This window comes from Mytilus trossulus, chromosome 3 (assembly GCF_036588685.1).
Source record: "Mytilus trossulus isolate FHL-02 chromosome 3, PNRI_Mtr1.1.1.hap1, whole genome shotgun sequence".
Classification (NCBI taxonomy): domain Eukaryota; kingdom Metazoa; phylum Mollusca; class Bivalvia; order Mytilida; family Mytilidae; genus Mytilus; species Mytilus trossulus.
The window spans coordinates 85,256,255-85,277,945 of record NC_086375.1 but is presented as its reverse complement, the minus strand read 5'-3'; the positions used below and the strand labels follow the sequence as shown (position 1 = coordinate 85,277,945).

The window sequence follows — 21,691 nt, the reverse complement described above, 5'->3', positions numbered from 1 at the left end:
GGAGTTTTGGTCCCAACAGTTAAGGAAAAAGGGGCCCAAAGGGTCCAAAATTTAACTTTGGGGTTCTTTAATATGCCGAATCTAACTGTGTATGTAGATTCTTAATTTTTGGTCCCGTTTTCAAATTGGTCTACATTAAGGTCCAAAGGGTCCAAAATTAAACTTAGTTTGATTTTAACAAAAATTGAAACCTTGGGGTTCTTTGATATGCTGAATCTAAAAATGTACTTAGATTTTTTATTATTGGCCCAGTTTTCAAGTTGGCCCAAATCGAGGTCCAAATTAAACATTGTTTGATTTCATCAAAAATTGAATAATTGGGGTTCTTTGATATGCCAAATCTAACTGTGTATGTAGATTCTTAATTTTTGGTCCAGTTTTAAAATTGGTCTAAATCCAAGTGCAAAGGGCCCAAAATTAAACTAAGTTTGATTTTAACAAAAATCAAATTCTTGGGCCTCTTTGATATGCTGAATCTAAACATGTACTTAGATTTTTGATTATGGGCCCAGTTTTCAAGTTGGTCCAAATCAGGATCTAAAATTATTATATTAAGTATTGTGCAATAGCAAGTCTTTTCAATTGCACAGTATTGTGCAATGGCAAGAAATATCTAATTTCACAATATTGTGAAATAGCAAATGTTTTTTTAATTAAGAGTTATCTTTCTTTGTCCAGTAAAGTAAGCAAGAAATATCTGCAAGAATTTTTTTTAATTGGAGTTATCTTTCTTTGTCCAGAATCAACTTAAATCTTTGTTATATACAATATACAATGTATATTCACTTTTTACTACCAACTGATAAATTTAAATTATTTTTACCATTCAGTGATAACAAGCAGTTTTTTTACATCTTAATATTTTATGATGTATTTAAATGAGTAGTAATTGTTGAAAACTCCATTAGAATATTTTAATTGAAATTAGTTTTGGAATAAGGGAAAGGGGGATGTGATTAAAAATTTGGGTTCAATTTTTCTCATTTGAAATTTCATAAATAAAAAGAAAATTTCTTCAAACATTTTTTTGAGAGGATTAATATTCAACAGCATAGTGAATTGCTCTAAGAGAAAACAAAAATTTTAAGTTCATTTGAATACATTCATTCTGTGTCAGAAACCTATGCTGTGTCAACTATTTAATCACAATCCAAATTTAGAGCGGAATCCAGCTTGAATGTTGTGTCCATACTTGCCCCAACTGTTAAGGGTTCAACCTCTGCGGTCGTATAAAGCTACGCCCTGCGGAGCATCTGGTTTATATCATAAGTTTATATAATTCTGGTACTCGTTTCACCAATGATTCAGTTTGAGTAATATGTTGAGGTATTGAATATCATTAGATACTTACAAGTATGAAGTATAACTAGGGGAACGTTGTGTAAGAAGATTGATCAACTAGTTTAGGATCCAATAAGTCCCCAGTAATGGTGGTAATTAATCTTTTTGTTTATGATTACAGTAATATATTGACACTAAGGGTTTTATGGATGTACAATACTTGTCAGTCACATTTGTCTTGATTAAAATCACATTCAACAAAATTGATTGTGCTTTGTCAAGTCCGATAGGATAAATACGGAGGTCGTCTCAAACATAAATAATATCGAGAACTTATAGAAATGTAATCACTTTAATATTTCCTGTTATTCAGAAAATGTACTATTCAATTATTTGTGTGGTGATTATGGTGGTAAAAGTGTGATTAAGTGACTTGTTTATGTCTCACCTTTAAGCTAAAGCCTCGGTCAGACCTTACTGGATAGCACAAACAGACGCCTAACGGATGAAAATAAAAGTTGTCCATTGACAAAATTGTTATTCGTGGGGAGTCCATTGATGTACTGACCGAATAAAACGGACATGTAACGGGTGCATAACGGACACACACCGGATATGCAATGCAAGAGAAACCGAAACGTACCAGACAAAATGGATGTCAAACGTACATCCAACGGACGAGTACCGCATTAAACTGACACCTAACGGAAGCGTACCAGATAAAACGGACGAACAAGATATATGAAAAATTAAAGGCGACAATAATAATACTTGTAAATAGCATAAATATTCAAATTTGATTCTGTGTAACTGTTTTTGGTTTTGTCTTCAAAATTTTGCCAAAGGGCAGTGTCTGGCCTGAATATAGCTGCTTGATTGTGAAGACATGCCTATACTCTAAGATCGATTATGAATAAAAAGAATTCATGAACCTTAAGAAATCTGACATACCAATAATTGGCATTTATCCGTTTCAGTTCCGTTCATCATCTGTTTTATCCATTATACGTCCGGTAGAAGTCCGTTTCTCATCCGTTCAACATCCGTTTTATCCATTAAACGTTGGGTAGAAGTCTGTTGGTGAATTTATTTCCCAGACTTCCAATGGATGTATACCAGATACAAAACAGAAACAAAACGGATGCCTAATGGACGTTCAACGGACATTTCATCCCTTGGACGTCTGTTCAAAGTTTTGAACATGCTCAAAATTTTCCACCAGACAGAACGGGCATCAACGGATAAAACGTGGATAAAACGTACGCTTAACGGACATGCAATAGATATGGATGGACGTCTTAACGAACATCAACGGATTGAAAAAAAAATATCCTTTAGCCATCCGTTCGAGCAATCCGGTAAGGTGTGACCGAGGCTTTAACAAATGTCTTGAAAAGCAAGACATAGGGATTACTTTCTGATGGTGAAGACTACATAAAAGATTTGTTTTAAAGCTTTATATTTCAGAAGTTAGAGAACTTGGATGGTTCATACCTTTTATGCAGATTCCTTTTATTTCTATGCTTCTGTTTGTCATACGTCCATTGTCTTTGACCTCATTTGTATGGTTCAGTTACTGCTTGAAAACAATTTATAGCTTATTTGAAATTTGAAATACTTGCTTATTATGATCGTTATATTTGTGTGATCCTTGCAAGGTCTTAATGTCTTGTTTGGTAGGGTTCACATAACTTCATTTCATGGATCAGAGATCAAGTATAGGTTTTTGAGTTCTAATCCATATTCAGCAATAAATAGGACAACTACATTTGGTGTTTGATATGATTGTATAATGTTCATGTCTGTCTGACTAGCATGTTTAATCTGACCTTGGCCTTTTTTGGTTAATGTTTTTTTACAGATTTATCTATTTCTCAGATACTATTAATATGGCAAGCCAAAGTGGACAAAAAGAGCTATTTTCTAATATTAAAAAATCATTTTCTAATATTAGAAAATCATTTTCTAATATTAGAAAATCATTTTTTAATATTAGAAAATCATTTTTTAATATTAGAAAATCATTTTCTAATATTAAAAAATAAGGTACTTTTTAATATTAGAAAATGATTTTTTAATATTAAAAAATCATTTCTTATTATTAGAAAATCCTTTTTTAATATTAGAAAATCCTTTTTTAATATTAGAAAATCCTTTTTTAATATTAGAAAACCATTTTTTAATATTAGAAAATCATTTTCTAATATTAAAAAGTACCTTATTTTTTAATATTAGAAAATGATTTTCTAATATTAAAAAATGATTTTCTAATATATGAAAATGATTTTCTAATATTAAAAAATGATTTTTTAATATTAGAAAATGATTTAATAATATTAGAAAATACTTTTGATTTTCTAATATTAGAAAATGAATTTCTAATATTAAAAAATGATTTTCTAATATTAGAAAATGATAATATTAAAAAATGAATTTCTAATATTAAAAAATTAATTTCTAATATTAAAAAATCATTTATTAATATAAGAAAATTAATTTCTAATATAAGAAATTACTTTTGATTTTCTAATATTAAAAAAGGATTTTCTAATATTAGAAAAGGATTTTCTAATATTACTAATATTAGAAAAGGATTTTCTAATATTAGAAAATGATTTTCTAATATTAAAAAAGGATTTTCTAATATTAAGAAATGATTTTTTAATATTAAAAAAGCATTTTCTAATATTAAGAAATCATTTTCTAATATTAGAAAATCATTTTCTAATATTAATAAATAGACTTTTTCTTTTTTAATATTAGAAAATGATTTTCTAATATTAGAAAATAGCTCTTTTTGTCCACTTTGGCTTGCCATATATTAAGCATTAGGATCACTTTATTTAGTGTATGATGATTGTAAAATTATAATGCACATGTCTGTCTTGCAGGATTTATCTGACTTTAACATTAGAGATTCTATTACAACTTAAATCCTCTCTGAAAAATATTGATAAATTGAGATCAAAAATGATGTAGCACTGTCACCAGGGGAACATTAATTAATGCAAGCTGAATGATTTTTGGTATGCATTTTAAAAACCACAGCACTTAATGTGGATTTCAGGTCAGATATATATATTTATATATGTTATCTTACAGTTTATAAATATTTTTATAGGTGGTGATGCCAGCACTGATGATGACCCATACAAAAGTGGTCAAGATGGATCTAATTATTTTCACCCAATGATTAAAGATGAAAATGTGATTTCTCGTAAGTAGCTAATGAACTTTAAATATATGAAAGTATTAATTCTTGTAAGTAGCTAATAATCTTTGAATATTAAATTTAAAATAAATAAAATAGCCTGATTATAATCATGACTGTGTCGTGACAGATTCTGCAGTTTTCTGGATTGTGTCCCGTGGAACAGGCATGATACAGAGAAATTTGTCATGCCGTTTTTGTTTTTTATACGCCCGTCAAAATTTTGATGGGACGTATTATGGTATACAAATGTCCGGTGTCCGTCCATCTGTCTGGCGTAAACATGTTGCACCGTAACTTGAGAACGACTTATCCAAATTTCTTGAAACTTGATATAGTTGTTTCTTATGATGGTCAAATGATCTGTATACTTTTTGGTGAAAATGAGATTTAAACTTTTTGAGTTACGGCACTTTGTAACTAAAACAGGGGGGTGTTTTTTTTCACATGTCGCACCGTATCTCAAAAACGATTCTTGATTATGGCTTAAAACTTTAAACACTTCTTAGTTATATTAATCTTAATATCTGTATACTTTTTGGTGATGATTCAAAATTTCATTTTTGAGTTATTGATTATTTTGTTAAAAAGGGGAAGGTTTTTTTTTACATGTCGCACCATATCTCAAAAATAATTTATGATTATTGCTTAAAACATTACACATGTCTTTGTTATATTAATCTGAAGATCTGTATACTTTTTGGTGATGATTCAAAATTTCATTTTTGAGTAATGGAGTATTTTGTAAAAAAGGGGGAGGTTTTTTTTACATGTTGTGTCGTATCTCAAAAACAATTTTATTATTGCTTTAAACTTTACACACTTCTATGTTGTATTAATGTAAAGATCTGTAGTGTATACTTTTTGGTGATGATTCAAAATTTATCTTAGTGATATTTAGTATTTTGTAAAAAAAAAAAAAAAAAAAAGTGGGGGGTTTCACATGTCCCTCCATGTCTCAAAAACAATATATGATTATTGCTTAAAACTTTCTAAGAAACTATTTCTGATTATTGCATGAAAATTCCACGCAAGACGTCGGGCGTATCATGCGCTCATGGCGCAGCTGTTTATTTTACATGTTGTACCATATCTCAAAAACAATTTATGATTATTGCTTAAAACTTTACACACTTCTTTGTTATATTAATATTAAGATCTGTATACTTTTTATACCCCCGCTTTAAAAAAGGGGGGGTATACTGTTTTACCTCTGTCTGTCCGTCAGTCCGTCCGTCAGTCCGTCAGTCAGTCCGTCCCATGAAACTTTCTTCACATTTTTCTCAGGAACTAGAATACAAGGATTTCTGAAATTTGGTTTCATGGTTTATCTAAGTCAGCTATACTGTGTGATGCGTTTTCAGATTGATCACTTGACAACTTCCTGTTTACCGAACACTTGTATGATTTTACACATGATAGCCAAGTTGAAAATTTTCGTCACATTTTTCTCAGGAACTACAATACAAGGATTTCTGAAATTTGGTTTCAGGGTTTATCTAAGTCAGCTATACGGTGTGATGCGTTTTCAGATTGATCACTTGACAACTTCCTGTTTACCGAACACTTGTACGATTTTACACATGATAGCCAAGTTGAAAATTTTCGTCACATTTTTCTCAGGAACTACAATACAAGGATTTCTGAAATTTTGTTTCAGAATTTATATAAGTCAGCTATACTGTGTGATGCGTTTTCAGATTGATCACTTGACAACTTCCTGTTTACCGAACACTTGTATGATTTTACACATGATAGCCAAGTTGAAGATTTTCGTCACATTTTTCTCAGGAACTACAATACAAGGATTTCTGAAATTTTGTTTCAGAATTTATATAAGTCAGCTATACTGTGTGATGCGTTTTCAGATTGATCACTTGACAACTTCCTGTTTACCGAACACTTGTATGATTTTACACATGATAGCCAAGTTGAAAATTTTCGTCACATTTTTCTCAGGAACTACAATACAAGGATTTCTGAAATTTGGTTTCAGGGTTTATCTAAGTCAGCTATACGGTGTGATGCGTTTTCAGATTGATCACTTGACAACTTCCTGTTTACCGAACACTTGTACGATTTTACACATGATAGCCAAGTTGAAAATTTTCGTCACATTTTTCTCAGGAACTACAATACAAGGATTTCTGAAATTTTGTTTCAGGATTTATATAAGTCAGCTATACCGTGTGATGCGTTTTCAGATTGATCACTTGACAACTTCCTGTTTACCGAACACTTGCATATTTTTACACTATTTATATTATCCACTTGCGGCGGGGGTATCATCAGTGCTCGCAGTTTACTTGTTGGTGATGATTTAAAACTTTATTTTGGAGTTATTGAGTATTTTGTTAAACAGGGGAGGTTTTTTTTACATGTTGCGCCGTATCTCAAAAATAATTTTTGATTATTGCTTAAAACTTTACACACTTCTTTGGTAAATTAATCTAAAGATCTGTATACTTTTTGGTTTTGATTCAAAATTTTATGTAAGTGATATTTAGTTTTTTAAAAAAACAAAAAAAGGGTTTGGGGTTTCACATGTCCCGCTGTTTCTCAAACATGCAAACAATTGATGGTTATTGCTTAAAACTTTCTCAGAAACTATTTAGGATTATTGCATTAAACTTCCACACAAGACGTCGGGCGTATCATGCGCTCATGGCGCAGCTGTTTATTTTATTATTGAGTCCATATTTTACCAAAACAGTTCCAGTACAGTTTTATTGAAATAAAATAGGGCAATAAAATCTATGTCAGAGTCTTAATAAAAACAAAACACATTACAAGTGAGCCCAGACCAATCTGTTTGCAATGCGGTAAGTGAGTGAGTGAGTGAGCAGACTGTGATAGGATTGTGTTCTGACAGTACCTGATCATCACAAATATGGCAACAGTTTTCTAACTGATATCTTTTGTCTGTTTCGGTTCACTGTTCGATCTCTGTCAGATCCTATTCGATATAATTAGGATGCTGTCTGTAATGATTCTGTTGTTCGGATTGAGAACCGTATAATCACTAATCAGGACAAATTTGGCTGGAAACGGCTGAATTTGGACACTTCCTGAACATTATCTGATTGCTGTCATCATGATTAGAGAAAAATCTTCACAAATTTTAATCAAAGTGTCAATTTCCAGCCATGATTCACAGTTTCTAGATCAGACTTTTGACAAATTTAAATTGGGAATGGTCCTTTCAAGGACAACAGTGAAAGTCGTGAATGTGTGACCCTAGCTTAAGTATGATGAGTTTGGAATATAAAAAGAATATTATTAGTTACATAGTGTGCTATTGACCTAATACGGTATATATGGGGTCAGTAAATTACATATGGTGTGAGAGTGAAGCTTGAATAATATACTGTTTTACATCACTAGCACACTATGTAACAAATTTATCTTACAGACTATCTTAACATGTAAAATTTAGACTATAGTGACCTATCAAAGTGCGCAAGTTTTCAATACAGTTAGCATTAACATGATTAAGAAACTACTTCCTTTGATCCTACAAAAACAGATGCCAACAATGACAACTTGTTAGATTTAAATGTGTTTTATGAATTTATTTCACTTTATCATCACTTTCTTCGTCTGTTGAAACCTTTAAGATTTTTTTCTCAGTACTGTTTTGTTTTTCTAAAGGGATGTAACACCACTACTTACCGTGTATGAAATAAGCCCAGCCTCCTTATTACCTTATATGAAATATAAAGGGACGCAACTCCACTACTAACCGTGTATGAAATAAGCCCCGCCTCCAAACTTACCTAATATAAAATATACACGGTTTCCCCGAGGATGCTTTTAACCAATCATATTCCTAGAAATGCATAGGAGGTAAGATAATATCCCTCCCATATTAGCTGAAGAACTTTGAATAGCAAAATGTTATTTCCTTTTACATGTAGTAGTTTATAAACTTGGAACTTTTGATACATGTAACTACAAGATTTCATTTTTCCTGAAAACTTTAATTTTTTGTTTTAAGTTAAGCTTTCAACTTGGAATTAATTAAAATGTTGTTTTCTGTAAGTAGGAATACACCCACATTCTTTATATGCCTGTCCCAAATCAGGAGCCTGTATTTCAGTGGTTGCTGTTGGTTCACAGCTGTCAGTTGTTAAGGTCTTTCCCTTACGTGAGGAAAGACCTTATTGTTTTTCTAATGTTTTTTTTTCTTTTTTTTTTACTTCCAGCATTTTTTTGGCAAGCCCTCCTACCCCTTCTATTGCAGTTATCAATACCAAATTTAAACCATCGATAGACCTCATCATGAAGTTTTACCAGATGAACTTTTGTAGGATTTCATCATCCCCTTGAGAAGTTATCTCCCTTTTATTGATTTTTTTCAACATGGCCCCCCCTTGTTGTTTTTAAAGATATCATGACTTTATTTGGACAATAGGTAGATCTTATCATGATGTATTACCATATGAGGCTGCAAAGGATTTCATCATCCCCTATGAGAGTTATATCCCTTTGAAACAATTTCTTTCCTTTGCATTTTTCTCAAAAAGTATAAGAGATAGAATCGATTTGACAACGGCAACATGTACAGGAACAGATGGCAATGTTAATTAACATGTACAATCATTTTGTTATTAACACTTATAAGGAGTTATTCCCCTTGAAAAATTGTACATAATTTTTGAAAAATTGTATTTTGAGAACCAGAAGTGGTAGAGACTTGGGACCTTCACCAATAATCTTTAATTCATGTGACCTTTAATATGCAGTCAAGGTCAAAGGTCACTGAGTGCAAAAAAAAATTACGCTGCAATTTCAAGCTTACATATTATGAAAACGATAAGACTTTGCTGCATACATACAGCGTGTAAATTGTTCCTCTCGACGAGCTCTACATTTTATGCAATAAGCCCAAACATGTCCGACCGTCTGTTGAAAAGTTACAACGGGATGATTCTTAAAAGTATAGTATTGTGTGTATATCTTTTTGAAGGTAACAGATATCAACCTACTATAAACTGCAAAGATGATCAGTAATTCAAGACCTTCAATTTGAGGTCAATGTAAGGTCATGATGAAATTTCACCTTGACCTTCACATATTACTATGACCTTGACCTTGTGATAGTTGTGAGGTCAAGTAGTCCTGAGTTGAATAGTGCTAGTCCCATGTCTCTGCGACTTCCGGTTCTCAAGTTTGATATTGCATCATATATTTGATGCTTAATTGTGACCTTGGTGAACTTTGAATTTGTTCCAATTCTTTTTCTATAATGTTGATCTTCAACTGTAGATCATTTATCATTTAACAGATTTGAGATATCTATTATCGTTATAGAGATAATGCAGTTTGAAGTTTTGCGAGCGGAGGCATGTATTTCTGAGTCAACAAGAGCTTACCACTTAAAAGGTTTTAGAAATTAAAGAGGTTAACATAGTTATATGTTTGACCAAATACCAAAAACATTCCATGGAAAAAAAACCACCAAAAATTCAATTTGAAATTTTCAAGTTTTGCATTGACTTTGTAAGTTTCATAACTTCTATTTATATAGTTGATATTGCATCATTTTTTGCACTTTGTCAAATGGGGTCATCTGATATATCAAATTGAAGGTCTTAATAAACTCCACTTAAAAATGAAAATTTTAAACCCCCTTTTCATTCCAGGGGGACGGGTGGGGTCATTTTTGCACACATTCAAATTTCTCAGATGGTAAGGTTGTCGCATATCAAATGAAAGAACATAAAGCGTACATTTCAAATTTCAAATTGATGTCCCCAAAAAATTGGTTTGATAAGTTCATTGAGTGCAAAAAATAAATTTTCTTATAAGATAGGGTTGTTGTATATCAAATGAAATGTCATGATGTGTACATTTGAAATATCAAATTCCCGACCTCCAAAAATTAGTTGGATAGGGTTATTAAGTTCAAAAATCAAACTTTCTAGAACATGGCATTGTCGCATATCAAATGAAAGCTCATCTACTCTGTGTTTCATATATCATACTTCCGATCTCTAAAATGTAGGCGGATGAGGTCATTAAGTGTTAAAAGCGAAAAGTTTGAGAAGGTATGCTTGTCGTATATCAAACGAAAGGTCGTACAAAGTACATTACGAAAACATCACTTTTACAGGAAAGACCTTTCAATTGTTTTACAAACAATTGAGATACTAGTTTTCTCGTAAATTGTTTTGCTATGAATTAAGTTAGTTTCCTCATTTAAAATGTTTCATATTTTGCATGGCTGGGGCCTTTTATATCTGACCATATGGTATAGGGTTTTGATAAACTGTATATAGCTATTTTACCTATAAAATGTTGACAATTTTCATGTCAATTTAAAACGCCACATGCATCCTTAGTTTCTAGCAATAATTTTCATATCACTTAACTCTGTTAAAAGAAAATTATCAGTCAGGAGGTATAAAGGAAAATTTCATAGAATAGCGATAATAACTCATAAACACTTTGACCAATTTACATGAAACTTTGATGAATTGTTTATATCTATTGATGTAGTTCCCTTTAAAAAAACAATTAATTCAGACCTTTTACTAATTTCAGATTTGTCAGCTAGAACAGAAGCTTTTGTTGAAATCAACTTCCTGTTAAACTGTCCGTGTGATTATTGGTGTAATATAAGTGACTGGGAGAAGCCTGTGTTTGCCTGTCTGTGTCCTCCAGAACAAGTTTTGTCACCAGATGGATTCCACTGTGAAGGTCAGTATATTTAAAAGTCATCCAGTTAACAAGAAATATTATTGATTGGTGATTGATTGTTGGTTGCTGAAATATTATTACTATGTACACCAAATTATATTTGCTAAGTATCAAAACTGTAAGTGAAATATTTCAAAGGCTATATCAGCCATTCTTTAATAGCCTATATGACCCTTCTATGAGTGATAGACCCTTTTCGAGTGACGACGTAGATGTAGATGTTCAGTAGCTTTTTTTTACTTTGAGAAATTTTATATACCAGACAAAGGTTGGAGGTATTATGGATTGTCTTATCTTTTATCTTTGTGTGTCTGTCAACACTGAGTGTGATATACAAATACAAATACAAAGACAAATATTTTATTGGCACAAACACAATTACAATAATTGGCAATGGCCCATACAACTGTTATACAAATAGTAATAATGCATAGAATATCAATCTAGGCATATTTCGAACAATATTATTGAACGATATCAATATCATCAACAGTAAATGATTAAAAAAAGATATATCAATTACATAGTTGGTCAAACAAAATAAGTATTGAAAATAACGACAATATTAATATTTATCATATACTTAGCATTAATATGATAGCTTTTGCATATGTGTAACGAACGGAAGTACACGAGCCATAATTTCCCACCCAGGCTGATAACCCATATCAGCCCGGTCTGATACCCATATCAGGGGCGTCTCGTTCAAAAACCCATAATAATGCTTCTCGTGCAAGTTACTTCCGGTGTTTCCGGTATCGGTTGTTTACTTTTCCATTGTGACGTCAGATATTTTTTAGGACGACGTCAAAATGTGCGTGAACTTTTGTGGGGATAATTATACTTGCTAACAAATGCCATTTACAATTATAAATCATTTTATAGTACAACAAACCTGGAGTTATAATGATCATAAAACTCTGTCAAATGATCAATGTTTCAAAATGCCTCTATAGGAAATGTTACCATACATATATATGGAGGTAGTGATGCTGTTGTTGGGCAATTATAATTTATAGTATATTTGATTCCTAACTTAACTTCTTTATAAAGTTTTTGACTGTTTTAGTTGTTGCATTTGATTATCTACCTTACATAAAACTATTGTCGGAAGTATATGATAAAGCGATTAATACATGGCCTTTTCCATATCAGCCTGGGTATCATCCCTCGACCCATATCAGCGCCTCGACTCCGTCTCGGGCTGATATGGGAGTCTCGGGATGATACCCAGGCTGATATGGAAAAGGCCATGTATTAATCTCTATGTAATATTATGAACAATGATTATTAGCAATTTTATAGAGTTTGTTCTGCTTTACGCAGGTTCAAACTGTCTGAGATGAAAGAGGAAGTTAATTTTAGGATTGTGTATGAATTATTATTTAATAAAAAGATTATATTATTTTCATGTTTTTGAAATTTTGTAGAATCAACAATTATATTTGAAACTTTATGGTAAAATATGTCCCTCTTAGTTGAGTATTTTTATACGACCCCAAATTTTGAAAAAAATTTCGTCGTATATTGCTATCACGTTGGCATCGTCGTCTGCGTCATCGTCGTCGTCGTAGTCATCGTCGTCGTCGTCGTCCGAATACTTTTAGTTTTCGCACTCTAACTTTAGTAAAAGTGATTAGAAATCTATGAAATTTTAACACAAGGTTTATGACCACAAAAGGAAGGTGGGGATTGATTTTGGGAGTTTTTGTCCCATCATTTTAGGAATTAAGGGCCAAAAAGGGCCCAAATAAGCATTTTCTTGGTTTTCGCACTCTAACTTTAGTTTAAGTTAATAGAAATCTATGAAATTTTGACAAATGGTTTATGACCACAAAAGAAAGGTTGGTATTGATTTTGGGAGTTTTGGTTCCAACAGTTTAGGAATTGGGGGCCAAAAAAGGGCCCAAATAAGCATTATTCTTGGTTTTCGCACGATAACTTTAGTTTAAGGAAATAGAAATCAATGAAATTTAAACACAATGTTTATGACCACAAAAGGAATTTTGATATTGATTTTGGGAGTTGAGGTCCCAACAGTTTAGGAATAAGGGGCCAAAAAGGGACCCAAATAAGCATTTTTCTTGGTTTTCACACCATAACTTTAGTATAAGTAAATAGAAATCTATGAAATTTAAACACAAGGTTTATGACCATAAAAGGAAGGTTGGTATTGATTTTGGGAGTTTTGGTCCAAACAGTTTAGGAATAAAGGGCCCAAAGGGTCCAAAATTAAACTTTGTTTGATTTCATCAAAAATTGAATAATTGGGGTTCTTTGATATGCCAAATCTAACTGTGTATGTAGATTCTTAATTTTTGGTCCCGTTTTAAAATTGGTCTACATTAAAGTCCAAAGGGTCCAAAATTAAACTAAGTTTGATTTTAACAAAAATTGAATTCTTGGGCCTCTTTGATATGCTGAATCTTAACATGTACTTAGATTTTTGATTATGGGCCCAGTTTTCAAGTTGGTCCAAATCAGGATCCAAAATTATTATATTAAGTATTGTGCAATAGCAAGAAATTTTCAATTGCACAGTATTCAGCAATAGCAAGAAATCTTCAATTGCACAGTATTGTGCAATAGCAAGAAATCTTCAATGGCACAGTATTGTGCAATAGCAAATATTTTCAATTGCACAGTATTGCACAATAGCAAGAAATATTTAATTGCATAATATTGTGCAATAGCAAGAAATTCCAATTGGATTTCAATTGGAGTTATCTTTCTTTGTCCAGAATAGTAATTGAATCAACTTAAATCATTGTTTTATACAATATACAATGTATATTCACTTTTACTACCAACTGATAGATTAAAACAATCTTTACCATTCAGTGATAACATGTCAAGCACTTTTTTTACATTTTAATATTTTATGATGTATTTAATTGAGTGGTTATTGTTGCAAACTTCATTAGAAATTTGAATTGAGATCAGTTTTGAAATAAGGGAAAGGGGGATGTGAAAAAAAAATTGGGGGGTCAATTTTTTTCATTTTAGATTTCATAAATAAAAAGAAAATTTCTTCAAACATTTTTTTGAGAGGATTAATAGTCAACAGCATAGTGAATTGCTCATAGGCAAAAAAAAAATTTTAAGTTCATTAGACCACATTCATTCTGTGTCAGAAACCTATGCTGTGTCAAGTATTTAATCACAATCCAAATTTAGAGCTGAATCCAGCTTGAATGTTGTGTCCATACTTGCCCCAACCGTTCAGGGTTCAACCTCTGCGGTCGTATAAAGCTGCGCCCTGCGGAGCATCTTTTTCACAATGTAAAAGAAAATGTTTTTCATTTTTAGCTCACCTGGCCCGAAGGGCCAAGTGAGCTTTTCTCATCACTTGGCGTCCGGTGTCCGTCGTCGTCCGTCGTCGTCGTCCGTCGTCGTCCTGCATTAACTTTTACAAAAATCTTCTCCTCTGAAACTACTAGGCCAAATTTAACCAAACTTGGCCACAATCATCATTGGGGTATCTAGTTTAAAAATTGTGTCCGGTGACCCCGCCAACTAACCAAGATGGCCGCCATGGCTATAAATAGAACATAGGGGTAAAATGCAGTTTTTGGCTTATAACTCAAAAACCAAAGCATTTAGGGCAAATCTGACATGGGGTAATATTGTTAATCAGGTAAAGATCTATCTGCCCTGAAATTTTCAGATGAATCTGACATTCCGTTGTTAGGTTGCTGCCCCTGAATTGGTAATTTTAAGGAAATTTTGTTGTTTTTGGTTATTATCTTGAATATTATTTTAGATAGAGATAAACTGTAAAAAGCAATAATGTTCAGCAAAGTAAGATCTACAAATAAGTCAACATGACCAAAATGATCAGTTGACCACTTTAGGAGTTATTGCCCTTTATAGTCAATTTTTAACCATTTTTCGTAAATCTTAGTTATCTTTTAGAAAAATCTTCTCCTCTGAAACTGCTGGGCCAAATTATTTGAAACTTGGCCACAATCATCATTGGGGTATCTAGTTTATAAATTGTGTCCGGTGACCCCGCCAACTAACCAAGATGACCGCCATGGCTATAAATAGAACATAGGGGTAAAATGCAGTTTTTGGCTTATAACTCAAAAACCAAAGCATTTAGAGCAAATCTGACATGAGTAAAATTGTTAATCAGGCTAAGATCTATCTGCCCTTTAATTTTCAGATGAATTGGACAACCTGTTTTTGGGTTGCGGCACCTGAATTGGTAATTTTAAGGAAATTTTGCTGTTTTTGGTTATTATATTGAATATTATTATAGATATAGGTAAACTGTAAACAGCAATAATGTTCAGCAAGGTCAGATTTACAAATAAGTCAACATGACCAAAATGGTCAGTTGACCTCTTTAGGAGTTATTGCCCTTTAAAGTCAATTTTTAACCATTTTTCGTAAATTTTATATATCTTTTACTAAAATCTTCTTCTCTGAAACTGCTTTGCCAAATTGATCCAAACTTGGCCGCAATCATCTTTGGGGTTTCTTGTTTAAAAAATGTGTCCGGTGACCTGGCCATCAAACCAAGATGGCCGCCACGGCTAAAAATAGAACATAGGGGTAAAATGCAGTTTTTGGCTTATAACTCAAAAACCAAATAATTTAGAGAAAATCTGATATGAATAAAATTGTTAATCAGGTCAAGATCTATCTGCCCTGAAATTTTCAGATGAATTGGACAACCTGTTTTTGGGTTGCGGCCCCTGAATTGGTAATTTTAAGGAAATTTTGCTGTTTTTGGTTATTATCTTGAAAATTATTATAGATATAGGTAAACTGTAAACAGTAATAATGTTCAGCAAAGTAAGATCTACAAATAAGTCAACTTGAACGAAATGGTCAATTGACCCCTGTAGGAGTTATTGACCTTTGTAGTCAATTTTCAATCTGCTTCCTTTGTTTAATATTCACATAGACCAAGGTGAGCGACACAGGCTCTTTAGAGCCTCTAGTCAATTTGACCAGAATTACATACAGAGCAGTATCTCTCATTTCTGGGAATATTTAGATGTCTCCCTCTTTCAATCATCAGTGTATGAGCGCTTATACGGATCTTACATATTGCAGCTCTGTCACTTCTGTTTTTTAATATATCAACATAGGGTGGTCTTCTGCCCATTATGTAGACACTTTTGAAAAAGTCTAACTTTTTGGATTCAAATATATTTGCATTTTGAACTTGCAAACATTGGTCATTAATTCTTTGTTTAATAGAATTTAAATTACCTTTAACATAATTAAAGTTATTGATGATATAAGACATTCCAAGTTCATTCAAAAGACTCTTGACCTTTATGACCCAAGGGTTTATAACTTCTGCAAATTTTCAATATCACTACATGAGAATTGACAATTCAAATTTTTTGGCTTTGTCATCCCAAAGTTCTACTCATGCATGTTTTTCTACAGAGCCATTTTATTTGCTCATGATTTCAGGCCTTTGAAATAACACGTTTTATTCCTGCACAAATTTCAATATACACAGTATGGCACAGCTGTTGTAGTATGTCAAGGCTTGATAATAGTATCTGCTTGCATCATCTGATATAGATCCTCCACAAGGAATACGCAGCCAGATGAGATGATATGGATTTTAAATGGATTTTTAATTTAGTTTTAAATCCTGTAATTTCAGAACTCTAAGATTCATAATGATCTTCTTTCCAGTTTGACTTTTCTGAAGTTATAATAAGAGCAAGGCTTCAAAAATGGTCATATATTTGGTACAATTGTTTAATGTCCAGTAAAAGTCTGGATGGGCGAAGCATGAAACTGTCATCTACTTTTTAGTTTTCAAGGCTTTCTTAAGAGAAGGTCAATTCTAACATGATTCATGATCTTTTTTTTTTATCTTTTCTTAAATAGAGGATGAAGTCCGCAAAACAGTAAACAAATAATTATTAAGAAAAACTAGTAAACTAATGCGTCTAAGACCCTGTTCACACTAGGAAATTTTTATCGATTTAATATAGACCGATTTACTTTAGATCGGTTTAAGGGCTAATGTAAACGCATTGAATCGATCTTCAATCGGTCTAAACTAAAACACCAAATGAGGTAGTTTAGTTTGAATCGATCTAAAGTAAACCGATCTTACTTTAAATGTGAATGCATAGATCGGTTTAAACTAGTACGATTGAATCGAAAATGATGAATGCGCATGTATAGCGGCAAAACTATCTCAGAGGTTTGTTGTTTAACCCATATTTCTCTGTTAAAAGACCTTTAAAACAAACTGAAAACATGGTTGTCTTCGTCGTAGCATAGATTTGCGAAATCTGTGTTTTCTTTTCTTATGTTGATTTTTTTTTCTTTGTAGGAACCGCAGTATTTCCAGCGTCGAGTTGTAACTTCGTTGCTACAGTTATTTTTTTTTCAAAATTAAACGGAAACTGTAATAACAACAGTATCATTTTAACTTGTGATTCAAGAGAAACAATAACTTTATCCAATTTTTTTCCCAAGTGTGTGTATCAGTGTATCAACACATGAATTTGATAAATCAGTTCTATTTATACACAGTGTTTACAGTTTTACGGGCAAAAAGGTTAGACCGATTGCGTTTTTAATTGTAGTGTGAACGTATTGATTCAGATTAGATCGATAGAGATCGTTATGATTAAAAATACTGTGAACGCTAACTGGTTTTATTTCGATAGATTCAAATTAGATCGATAACAAAAAATTCTAGTGTGAACAGGGTCTAATATCATTGTTTTACAAAAATTGCACTTACACTTTCATGCAGTTAACAGGAATTGATAAAGTGTTAGATTTTACACAAATGGGAACAGGCATTCAGGTCCAGATTGTCCTGAGAAGATTACTATAAATTCAGAAGTTATTGTGAGGTTTTTATTATTGTGAATAATGCGACAAAATTGTAAACCCAATAATTTACAGGAATAATTATAGATTATCAATGATCATCTCAACGAGATTGATTTTCTCGCTTGAGCCGGGACGGCGAAAGCGAGAAAGGCAATCGAGTTGAGATGAACAATGATAATCTTTTTATCGATATTTTACCTATGACCACGTTGTCAATTTCGTTAGCAACGCCACGTGCATGCTTAGTTTCTAGTGATAATTTTTCATCTCAAGCGAGTAGCATGATATGAAAATTATCACAAAAAAAGATTAAAGGAAAAATGCACACAATAGCGATAAAACGGGTTATTTCAAAGGCTTGAAATCATGGCTCTGTATTGCATGCAATAATTTCTAATTTCTGAGTTTACAGTTAAAGATTTGAACACTATTTTTTATTTGCATATATTGTTTTAAAAATCAGAAATATGAATGAATTTCTCAATATACAAGATTACGTTATAATATGCACCGTTTTCATGAAATCAAAGAAACTTGTAGAATTTATATTAATCTTTTGATTGTCATTTCACATGTTGAAACAGCATTCACATTCAAGCTACAAAACAAAAGATTGTAGATTATTTGAAGTACAGAAGATATTTAACACCATTGAAGAGTTTACTAAGACCCTGATGAAATGATAGCAGCAATAATTTCATGGAATATTTCAACATGATTTAATTCATCAGATAGATGCATACCTCAGAGCCTTCTCCAATTGTTTTGTTTCATAATTTCCCACCTTATGTAGAATACACCCTAGGACATTTGCACGTTGAGACACTTTACTCTCAGTTCCTTCCAGTAGGTCATATAAACTTGTTTATTATGATTATGATCACTGATAGAATTTTAAATGGTTAGAATCATGCGATATGTCATCACAGGATCTATTGATTCTAGTCTCTATGGAAATAGTTGCTTATATAACTTTTACATAATGGTAATACATGCCAAATAATTATAATTGGCTTCCTTCAAGCATTGTCTGATTCATTTATGAGAGCTATGATAAAAATCATTTACAGAAAGAAAGAAAAACATAACCAGAAATGAGTATGTCCTTCAAGAATGCTGTAAATTCAGAAATCATTGCAATGTTTTTATTAAAGCAAATAATTCCTCTAGGTTTAATTTCACATTCTGATAACTGTTACATAAAGCTGAGTGCACCAAGCTTTTCCAAATCACAAAAAAAAAATCTTGCATTTCCCTTCTTTCTCCAAAACTCACAATAATAAATGCCCTCAATAATTTCTGAATTTCATAAATATTTTGTTATGTATATCTTTCTATGCAATGTTAGTTGACTTGGTTTATTTTGATGTATTTTCTGGTTTCAGATATGCACGTAACATTACAGCCTGCAATGATGGAAGAAGTGTTTGATATGAGATACATAATAGCCATTGGAGTGTCTGTCACTGTTCTCTTCCTAATTCTAGCTGCAGTCCTAATATGTCGTGGTAGGTATAATTATCTTACTAATCCTGACTGCTGTTCTTATACGTCGTGGTATGTCAAATTATCTTATTATTCTTGGCTGCAGTCCTTATATGTCTTGGTAGGTCAAAATATCTTACTATTCTTGGCTGCAGTCCTTATATGTCTTGGTAGGTCAAATTATCTTACTATTCTTGGCTGCAGTCCTTATATGTCGTGGTAGGTATAATTATCTTTCTAATCCTGGCTGCAGTTCTTATATGCCGTGGTAGGTATAATTATCTTACTAATCCTGGCTGCAGTCCTTATATGTTGTGGTAGGTCAAATTATCTTACTAATCCTGGCTGCAGTTCTTATATGTCGTGGTAGGTTAATTATCTTACTAATCCTGACTGCTGTTCTTATACGTCGTGGTATGTCAAATTATCTTATTATTCTTGGCTGCAGTCCTTATATGTCTTGGTAGGTCAAAATATCTTGCTATTCTTGGCTGCAGTCCTTATATGTCTTGGTAGGTCAAATTATCTTACTATTCTTGGCTGCAGTCCTTATATGTCTTGGTAGGTCAAATTATCTTACTATTCTTGGCTGCAGTCCTTATATGTCTTGGTAGGTCAAATTATCTTACTATTCTTGGCTGCAGTCCTTATACCGTATAGCGGGTTATTTTCGCGGTTGTAAAATTTCGCGATTTTCATTGAACAAGGTATACGAAATATTTTGGCGGTTATTATTTTGGCGGATTAAAAACTTTTGTTCATACCTTTAAATGTACACCTTTAATTTGGCGGAATCTATTTTGGCGATTTTGTTCTATCCGCGAAAATAAGCGAAAATTTGCACCCCGCGAAAATAACCCGCTATACGGTATGTCTTGGTAGGTTAATTATCTTACTAATCCTGACTGCTGTTCTTATACGTCGTGGTATGTCAAATTATCTTACTTTTCTTGGCTGCAGTCCTTATATGTCTTGGTAGGTTAATTATCTTACTAATCCTGACTGCTGTTCTTATACGTCGTGGTATGTCAAATTATCTTACTATTCTTGGCTGCAGTCCTTATATGTCTTGGTAGGTCAAATTATCTTACTATTCTTGGCTGCAGTCCTTATATGTCTTGGTAGGTCAAATTATCTTACTAATAACTATATTCTTGGCTGCAGTCCTTATATGTCTTGGTAGGTCAAATTATCTTACTATTCTTGGCTGCAGTCCTTATATGTCTTGATAGGTCAAATTATCTTACTATTCTTGGCTGCAGTCCCTATATGTCTTTGTAGGTCAAATTATCTTACTAATCCTAGCTGCTGTTCTTATACATTAAGGTATGTCAAATTATCTTCCAATCCTGTTCTTATTTGTCATGGCAGGTCAAATTATCTTCCTTATCCTGGCTGCAGTTCTTATATGTCCTGGTAGGTCAAATTAACTTACTATTCTTGGCTGCAGTCCTTATATGTCTTGGTAGGTGAAATTATCTTACTATTCTTGGCTGCAGTCCTTATATGTCTTGGTAGGTCAAATTATCTTACTATTCTTGGCTGCAGTCCTTATATGTCTTGGTAGGTGAAATTATCTTACTATTCTTGGCTGCAGTCCTTATATGTCTTGGTAGGTCAAATTATCTTACTATTCTTGGCTGCAGTCCTTATATGTCTTGGTAGGTCAAATTATCTTACTATTCTTGGCTGCAGTCCTTATATGTCTTGGTAGGTCAAATTATCTTACTTTTCTTGGCTGCAGTCCTTATATGTTTTGGTAGGTCAAATTATCTTACTATTCTAGGCTGCAGTCCTTATATGTCTTGGTAGGTCAAATTATCTTACTATTCTTGGCTGCAGTCCTTATATGTCTTGGTAGGTCAAATTATCTTACTTTTCTTGGCTGCAGTCCTTATATGTCTTGGTAGGTCAAATTATCTTACTATTCTTGGCTGCAGTCCTTATATGTCTTGGTAGGTCAAATTAACTTACTATTCTTGGCTGCAGTCCTTATATGTCTTGGTAGGTCAAATTATCTTACTATTCTTGGCTGCAGTCCTTATATGTCTTGGTAGGTCAAATTATCTTACTAATCCTGGCTGCAGTTCTTATATGTCCTGGTAGGTCAAATTAACTTACTATTCTTGGCTGCAGTCCTTATATGTCTTGGTAGGTGAAATTATCTTACTATTCTTGGCT

General features: G+C 32.5%; 1 protein-coding gene across 1 annotated transcript in view; it reads left to right on the top strand.

The window, feature by feature from the left end:
* Positions 1 to 21,691, top strand: part of LOC134712696 (leukocyte tyrosine kinase receptor-like) — a 192,095-nt gene that overhangs the window by 131,743 nt on the left and 38,661 nt on the right. Inside the window, exons 16-18 of the mRNA XM_063574487.1 lie at positions 4,403 to 4,498; positions 11,039 to 11,194; positions 19,411 to 19,533. Coding sequence (XP_063430557.1) covers positions 4,403 to 4,498; positions 11,039 to 11,194; positions 19,411 to 19,533 — 375 coding nt within the window. The remainder of the gene's footprint in view (positions 1 to 4,402; positions 4,499 to 11,038; positions 11,195 to 19,410; positions 19,534 to 21,691) is intronic.